This window comes from Myotis nattereri, assembly GCF_964212035.1.
Source record: "Myotis nattereri genome assembly, chromosome: 3".
Taxonomy (NCBI): Eukaryota; Metazoa; Chordata; class Mammalia; order Chiroptera; family Vespertilionidae; genus Myotis; species Myotis nattereri.
Window position 1 is genome coordinate 59,624,533 of NC_138077.1, and position 9,438 is coordinate 59,633,970.

Consider the following 9,438-nt stretch of genomic DNA (forward strand, 5'->3'; position numbering starts at 1 on the left):
CAGCTGCTACCATTTATTATTATTTACGTGCCAAGCACTGTTCTGCTTATTTACATGCGTTATCTCACATGCATTCTCTTCATATCATCTCTATAAAGTAGGCATTATTATTATCCCCATTTTAAAGATGAAGACTAGTAGCAGAGAGAGGTAACTAGGCCATAGTTACCCAGTCAAAGCAGGCACTCTGACTTCATAGCCTGTGCTGTATAATTAACCCTATTTTCCACTTAATTTTTCCTACAATTAACATTTAGAATCTTGGAAAGAACTCTTAGAAATCACCTAGATTAACAATTACCCAAAGCTAACTGCATATTCATATTACCAGCAAACATTACCTGTGAAAAATTTTTAATAACTGCCCCATAGCAGGAGCTTTTTATTCATAAGGTCTGGCAGGAGGACCAGGACTCTAGTTTAACAAATAACTCAGGTGATTCTAATGCCCTTACTCTGAGAGTCAACATTTGTGAACACTGCTTTGGTTCAACCACCTCTACCCCCGTAATTGAATCAGCTTCTGTTACATTCTACTTGGCAGTTAAGGTACCTTATTTCTCTCAACTGCCACCATGGAATATTCAGTGTAAATGCCCCCAGTGGTCAGCACTGGACCATAGGTTACAGAAGATTCCTGCTCTTTAGAATATATAATCTATATATATAAAAGCCTAAGCGACCATTACGACCCGTTGACCAGAATGACCAGTTGCTATGAAGCACACTGACCACCAGGGGGCAGATGCTCAACATAGGAGATGCCCCCTGGTGGTCAGTACACTCCCACAGCAGGAGCGCCACTCAGCCAGAAGCCAGGCTCACCTCTGGCGAGCGCAGCTGCGGTGGTGGGAGCCTCTTCCACCTCCACAGCAGTGCTACGCAGCCGCGAGGCGCCCAGCCCTGGCCTGGGCTCCTTCCCGGGCACCTTCCCCTTCGGCACTGCTACACCCCTTGCGGGATGTCGGACTGCCGGTTTCGGCCCGATCCCTGCAGGCCAGTCTGACATCCCCCAAGGGGTCCTGGATTGAGAGAGGGCGTAGGCCAGGCTGAGAGACCCCACCCATGCATGAATCCGTGCACCAGGCCTATAATATAATATATAATGCTGAGGTTACTTCCTTTGAAAATTATTTCCAAAGTGAAATTTACCATTACATATACTTAATTTGTTCCATTAATTACTTTCAATGTGTTTTGGGAAGTATCTGTTTATAGTGGTTAAATGTATGATTTCCTACTTTATTTGCAAAGTCAGGGCCAATTGTTAACAAGATGTAAAGGTACTCAAATGGTGATACTTTGGCACACAGTCTCCACAGAGTTCACATACAACATACTTTTGGCCTTCTATCCACATACAACATACTTTTGGCCTTCTATCCATGTATGGCCTTGAGGACACAGCAGGAGCGACAAGGGGGTCTTGAGTATACAGGGAACTAAAAAATGAGGAAAATTGGTTAAGAATTTAAAAAAGAGATCAAAAAGACTCAGCAAGTAAATATAAAGCCTCAAATAATAAACTAGTGTAACAATATTAGTGCTAGCATCTTTAGTTACTGTATGTATACATCAAAGAAGGAATCAGAGTTACCATCTTGTACCTGAAAAATGTCAGTGTTTAAATTCTAGATAGGGAGAAGATTACTTACTTTTTCCAAATCCTGTTAGGCTTATTGTGTCTAGTACAATTTTTTTCTCTGTTATGCATTTATTTCAAAATGGTCATATTAAAGCATCTTCCCTGGTTATTATTCCTTTCTCAAGCTTAGACAAGCTATTTAGAGCTATTAATTTTCAGGTTTTGCTCTCAGCCGTGATCAATAACAGATGGCTCTTTCAGCCTTAAAATTCTTATCCTGAAATTATAGAATTTCTCTAGCCTGGTCAAGCTTAAATTGTGCAGCCTTAGAATTAAGTTTTTGAGAGGTTTTATTTATTTGTTTGCTACTTGGTTTAGATTTTGTATTTAGTACTGCAGCTCTATTTGGAATCATCTTCGAAGCCTTTTAACATTCTGATGACTATTTAAATAGTATCCATTTTGTAAAACATCTAACACAGGTCCATCTAAGGTTTGTCTCTTATATGCCCCAACTGCTGTATAAATGTATTCAAACATTATTTCAAATACAATAGTTTGCATAATAATATTTCAACTTATTTAATCTATATATGGAATTATCTTTTATATTAGGTGCTTGTGTCTGAAAATTCAGTCTGAATAGCATTTTCTTGGAATGAAGAGAGAAGGGAACTAATATTTCAGTACCTGCTATGTGCCAGACATGCATTAACTCATTTAATTTTCACAGAAATCCTATGGGATAAGTATCGTTATCCCCATTTCATAAATGAACTACACTTTAAAGATTTAGTAACCTAACCAATGTCACACAGTCTAGAAATGTAGAGACAGATATTCAGATTCAGAGCTTGCTGGCTTCTAGTATTCTGTGATCTTTGAAACATTTGTTAGAGTCTCTCTTTTTTTGTGGTTTTGAAAATGTATTACAGATTCTGGCCAAAATTAAAAATGTGAGCCTTGAAATGTTATATATGGATAAAATAAGTGACTGTTACAAAATTTATTGGAAAGGAGTCATGTGGGCTTAGAGAGTACAAATCAATAAATGCAACACCAATAATTTCAGAATATCCCAAGGGACACAGCCTGAAAGACAAATATCATTCTTGTAAAGCAGCCTACATGGTATCCTCATAGTTTGGTCTTATGTGCCATTTGAGTTAGAAATCAAAATATTCTGTCTCTTAAGGTGGCAAGTCAGTAATGACAGGCAAAGGAAACACAACCCTGGAATTTCAATAAAAGGATAGTAAGCCTTTTAAGGTCTTTACTAGTCATTATAATGATTTAATGTTCCAGATTGTTTTGTTTCCTCTGGGCTTCATTTTTAAAAATCCTATTTAATAGTAATATATCTCGTTCATTATCGTTTCTCTAACTAGTGTTAATAATAATGCTTAATGATATTTAATAATAACATTGTCTATTATTATAAAAAATATATCTATTATTTATTATCACCTTTATGGCCTACCAAGAGATGTATTGCCTTTTGTTCAGTGAGTGAGAAATCCCTGGCAACTGTTATGTTTGTTCTTTGCTCCTCTTAACTCCTTATTTTCGTGCTTCCTACTATTTGTATGAACTGCATAGAACTTAGTTGAGCACTGGTGAGTAACTAGTGCTAAAAAGTAAAGTGTTGACTTTTTAATGGCTTTATTTCTGCTTTTCAGGGTAAATGTAGGTGGGTCACCTGATTAGTATCTTGGTTGTATTAGTAAGATATTAGTAATCCTGTCTTCCTTTGTGAATTAATTGATGTACATATTGGTTCAGTGTCTTCTAAAATGGCTCAAATAACAAAAAGTGTCCTTATCTTCCTCTAGCACTTCCCTCTATGCTGTGTGCATCATAATTTAAAAATAACATGAATATTTTATGAGAGTATTATGCCTAACATTTTACTATAGAAATGTGCAACAGGAACATTGATAACTAACCAGAGCTATGTTCTCTAGCTTTTAATTGTAGGTCTTATGTTTTATCTTCTAGGATTGCACAAATCCACGGTACTTAGCTGCTGGTTCTTCTAATGCTGTCAAGCTCAGTAGGTTTTTTGATAAGGTAATGGCCTCAATTAAGTTATTTTTAAATTTAATTTATATATTATGAGAGTTTAACTTTTTTTATAGAATGTTTTGTCCTTTTATGCCTTCATCCTGAATGTCACAGGCTGAATAATACTTGTTTTGATCTCTCTTATCTGTTGGTATAATTGCTCAAGGCCTGCTGACGTATTTATACTATCACCAGTGTTCTCTAGCAAAGGATGAAAGCTACTGAATTTAAATGGGGTTTTTTAATAAGATACCTAATTCCACTTCTTAGAACTATTTATGTTTCCCTAATTTCTATCTCTTTTTGTACTTATTCACCCCTAAGCCCTACAAAAGACAATGAACTGAGGAGATTCTACTTAGTTAAAGCCCTGAGTTCATTTTGCTCTCCTAGCTATTAATAGTTCTTACTATTACTTTTAAGATAATCTTCTTGATTCCCTATTGTTTCCCTATCATAAACTTTTGCATTAAAGTTATTGACTCTTGCTAGCATCATCTTATTGTAGAATGAAAATGTAGAATGACTCAGCATACTAGTAAATTAGAGCACTGTTTGTCTTTCTTTCACAAGTCCTTACAGCTGCATTGCACGTAGTATTGACCGAGCTTAAGTTGCTTGCCCAATGCTGACATTGTGTAGTAAAGTAAAATAGGATGTATTTCTGTATGCTATTGAAAAAGATTAATTTCTGTATTATATTTCCTTTTAAGTGTAATCTTCCAAGAAACATTTTTCTCATAGATCTTCTTTATGAATCATTTTTCTTCTAGCAATTTAGGGATTTAATATTTGGCCCTTTATCCAATATGTCAGCAGAGATAAAGCCCCACACCCTCCCTATTTAATGAGATCACAGGGAAATTTTTGCTTCATTGCAGAACTTCCCAACTGGTGTGTTGCAAATACAGCACAGCTGTACTGAGATATTGATCCACTCATTTCTCTGAGCAGCAGAGCTCCTCGAGCTGGGTGATTGGCAACCTCCTCTATTTACCCCAGTGTGCTGTACAAATATTAGCATTTTCTAAATGGGATGCACTGCAAGGAACCACATTTTCTGTTCACATTATTTTCAAACTTAAAATGTAAGAACTTTGATTAGTTTAGGTCCCTGATCCCATCTGATACAACATACTATCCCCTAAGAGCAATATCTTATAGATCTGTGTCTGACATGGAAAGATCTCACAATATACTGTTTAAAATTTTAAATAATTTAATAATTTTAGAATTGAAATATTAAATGTAATGTTATATCTTAGAGAAACAATGGGTTATAGACTAATGGGACCCAAGTTGTCTGTCAAGGCTTTGTTTTTTCTTTATTGATTTCAGAGAGGAAAGGAGAAGGGGAGAGAGAGATAGAAACATCAGTGATGAGAGAGAATCATTGATTGGCTGCCTCCTGCACACCCCACACTGGGGATCGAGCCCGCAACCCAGGCATGTGCCCTTGGCCAGAATCGAACCTGGGATCCCTCAGTCCACAGGCTGACGTTCTATCCACTGAGTCAAGCCAGCCAGGGCAAGGTTTTATTCTTAAAAAATCAGAGGGAACTTGAGGAGTTTTAAGAAGAGAGCAAGATTTAATAAGAAGACATTGCAAGTTGAGGGCAGGGAGTTATAAGCAAAAGCAAAAAAGTAACTTCTCTAGTCGTTGCCTAAATCACAACCAAAAGTATGTGGATTAGGAGGTTGGCCAGACCTCCAGACTGAGGTGGTTGCCAGAAACCAAGGGATATGGCAACTAAATTTCACCCAGTTTTCTATACATCATATCTGTGAGAATTTTTACCCCATTGATTTTAGAGGGAGAAGGGAAGACGGAGAGAAACATCTGTGTGAGAGAAAGACATCCGTTGGTTGCCTCCAGTACCCGCCTCGACTAGGGATCAAACCTGCAATCCAGGAATGTGCCCTGACCAGGAATTGAACCTGCAACCCTGTGGTGTACCAGACTGCCCTCCAACCAACTGAACCACACTGGCCAGGGCCCCAAGAATTTAATGTAAAGATTTCTTTTCAAAGAGGGAATCTGACTCCTCCTCCAGACTCCCTTGGCTAGTAGTAATTCTTCCCTACTCTAGAATGATAGGATTTTCCTGTCCTGCCCCAGAGAAAGGAAAGAGAATCAGTCCCTTCTTGCTTTCTCTAAGACCAAGTATTTTGAGATGTATATTGGTCATGAACCAGCTTTCCTACCTCAGGGACCAGTGAATGTAACCTTACCCCAGGTCTCTTGTGGCTAACAGTGACTCAGCCATAGTCTCTAAGATAGAAAAATCCAGCTATTTTGGCTGTCAGGCCAGTGAGAGTAAGCTAACACAGGCCTGGAAGAAGATGCTCAGCATTTATTCAGAGGAATTTTTATTTTCACAATTCTAGATTCCAGTGTCTTAATCTCCAGATAATCTGTATCTTACTGATTAAATTTTCTTAATCACAACAGCTCTGGCTAAAGAAAACAATACTGCCTATGCAATCATTGTAGTTTCTCAAGTGTTAGAACAGAATTTGTTATTTTTTAAAATGTGTTTCATAATAGGAAAACGTGGTGCTCCTTAAACTCACAATTTAGGGCATGCCGTTTGAGGGTTTCTTTATCATAGAAGTGATGGATTTGTGCAGATGCACCCACTGCTTTACAGTGTTTCTCCTGTTGACCAAATACAGACAGTTCTGAAACTGCTGAATTACGGGTGTAGATTAAATCCATAAAAAGACGCTACTTGACACTGTTGATGTTGTGTCATCTGTCTCCATGGAGGCTCTATAGAATTTATCACTGTTTTTGCTAGGAGGATGTGGTGGTTCATTGCATTACAAAGACTCCTCTTTAAGGAATAGCTGTACTATTATTAGGCAGGTGCTTTGCATTTTTCTTATGAATTCTGTTTGGTACCTTTTAGGACTGACTGCTGGGAAGCTTAGAGCCAAATTTCCTCTTATCCTATCTAATAAAGGGGGAATATGCTAATTGACCCTCGCACCATCACAAAGATGGTGGCACCCACAGCCACAAGATGGCAGCGCCCAGTCCCCTCAGCCCACCTGCCTCCAGAGTCCCCAGTCCCCTCAGCCCCAAAGCTACCCAGGGCCGGCCCGAGGCGCAGGCAAGCCTTGGAGGGCGGCTGCCCAGCACCCTGGGCCAGCCTGAGGCTTGCGCTGCTGGCAGTGGCAGCAGCAGAGGTGTGATGAGGCGTCACCTTCTCCTGATCACCAGGTCGCCTCCCTCCCCTGAGGGCTCCCGTTCTGTAAGAGGGGCAGGCTGGTCTGAGGGACCCCCCCCCCTCCAGTGCATGAATTTTCATGCACCAGGCCTCTAGTATACTAAAAATTGCATGGAGGAAAAAATTGCATGGAGGAAAAAATTGCATGAATCAAATGTCATTCTCTGATTACTTAGTCATTTTTTTTTTAAATTTATTTTTTCATTTATTTTTTTAATCTATTAGTACTTTCTGGAATGAGGCAGGCTCTTAGGAAATAATCCTACAATCCTGATCTCATTAGCACCAGATTCAACTCACTGTACCAGATGCCTATAGCTATTGAAAAGACTCTTAGTTTGGATATATGCCTTTTAGTCCCCTGAATGGCCATTATAATTAGCCACTTTTTCCAGATCTGTGTACTAAACTCTTAAAATCTTTGTTTCTCACAGGTCATAGAAAAGAGATACTTTTTAAGAGACAGTAATCAGGTCAGTATCTATCTTTTCTTTATAAAATGGGTTCTTAAATTTGTAGAGAGGTAATTTCCAAATTTATTTTCAGAAGTGGTTAAAAAAAAAAAAAAGTCGGGGAAGTCCCTTTGTAAGCACAAGCAACTGATTTTTTGCTGTTAAACCCAAAAGAAAATAAGATCAAGGGAAAGTAAGAGTTAAGGGAAAGTAAGAGTCCAAGAGATAATTAATTAATTAATTCCAGGAATAAGGTTACATTATAACATAATAAAATAAAATCGTTTGCTTGAGACACCAAAGATATATATCCAAAGTCTATTACAAGCAAATAATTCATGTAAAGTCCAATAGGTGAATATTCTGAGATTCACCTTCATCCTCTCTGATTTAGATGACCCTGTCACCAATTTGTTGGCAAATGTTTTCCATTTTGGGAAAATGTATTTTTATTATTTAGTCTGCTGTGGTTTTCTGAGTAAAACCACAGACTGGTGGTTCTCTCAGGCACAATAGACAGACATTTTAAAGAAAAAAAATTTAAAGGCTATTAGCATTTGAACTCTGCCTACTTGAGACTTACTGTGATTATCTTTCTTGCCTACAGATTCCAGGCTTTCCTGATCGAAAGAGGTTTTGGGGAGGAACATTGAAGGGCCTTCATTATGACTGAATTATGTGCATCCTTTGGAAGAGTGAGAAAGCAGTGGCAATTTTTCACAGCATTCTTCTGGCTGTGTTAATTATTAATGGCTCAGCCTTTTAATGAAATCATCTTAAAATGCCACCCTTCACCCTCACCCTTTAATGGAAAACTAAAAGGAACTGACAGTGCGGGAGGTCTGAACTTTGTCCCCATTCTCTCTGTTCCTCACCTTTCTGTCCCTGTTTATAGATTATGTAAAAGCCTTATGGAAATATGAGATGTTGTCAAAATGATGCAGTAAATGAGCAGTGACAGAGTGCTGCAGAGAAAATTTACTCCTGCCTAGAACCGGAGCGTTTTTGGGTCTGTAATTTTCCCACACGCCTTGCTGAAGGCTTAATTAAGCACTTCAAAAATGTATCTCTATTGTTTTACCTTCTGGAGGGGAAAGGTTATGTTAACCAGCCCTGAGTTGTCTACCCCAAACAATCTTTGTCATTTTCAAAGAAGCAAAATCATGTTATTTAATTATCTCTACCCTCATCACACACAAGGATGCCTAATAATAGCAACCCTTGTTCCCTCTCCTCTCCTTTGAAAATGGCTCAGTGGCTGGAAGAGGAGGACTAATGGCTGGAGTTAAATATAAATAGATTAATAATACATAGAGAACAGCAGTACCAGAAAAGAAGAATTCTGCAAGAAATTGACAGCTCACTAAATCCTTCACTCTTTAGCTAAAGCTGTCTGCACGATCACTGTTATCTGTTTGGAAATGGGTAAGGTGAAATCTAAGACCTGCACAAAGGCAGTAAGAAAGATTTGTAGCCTCTTCAGGTTTGCTTGTTTCTTAAAGGAAAAGTTAACTCCTGAAATGTCTCTTAACTATAGTCTATAAACTAAGAATCTTATTCTGTGTGTCAACAGTGTATTTATGGAGAGAAGTAAAAATAAGTTCCATAGCAACACATTTACATGAATTATAAATCAGAATTCTTGGATTTCATAAGCCAGAATTTTGGGGTGGTGGTTGTGTATATGGATAATTGTTTGTCACTTTTTTTACCCATCTTTTTTGCTTCTTTTATTCTCTCTGCCCTGGTTGCTCTTAAATATATAAACCTGGTTTACAAAAAATGTAATTTGCTGCCTTATTCAACACCTTTTCTCCTGCATTCTGGCTCTGGCTCTGATGCGGGACTCTGCACTCCTGATTTTGCTCTATATTAAAATATTATAATAATAATATTAAATACAGAGTTTCAGCTTCTCATTTTAAAACTAGGGGGGAACAATAAATTCACTTTCTACTCCATTTTAATTACATTTCAGAAGTACTTGGAAACAAAGGTATGCTGAAAGAGAATGCTAAAATAAGAATATTAGAGAGTGCTTTTAGAAAGACAGTCTTCGGAATCTGCAAAAGGATGGTTAAAGCACTTTCATCAGCTAGAATAT

At 38.0% G+C, this 9,438-nt stretch overlaps 1 protein-coding gene across 1 annotated transcript in view; it reads left to right on the forward strand.

The window, feature by feature from the left end:
* RABL3 (RAB, member of RAS oncogene family like 3) overlaps positions 1–9,111 on the forward strand; it is a 37,451-nt gene extending 28,340 nt beyond the window's left edge. The window contains exons 6-8 of the mRNA XM_081086883.1: positions 3,584–3,655; positions 7,317–7,355; positions 7,942–9,111. Of these exons, the coding sequence (XP_080943009.1) occupies positions 3,584–3,655; positions 7,317–7,355; positions 7,942–8,007 (177 nt within the window). The 3' untranslated portion in view covers positions 8,008–9,111. The remainder of the gene's footprint in view (positions 1–3,583; positions 3,656–7,316; positions 7,356–7,941) is intronic.
* Positions 9,112–9,438: the final 327 nt, after the last annotated feature.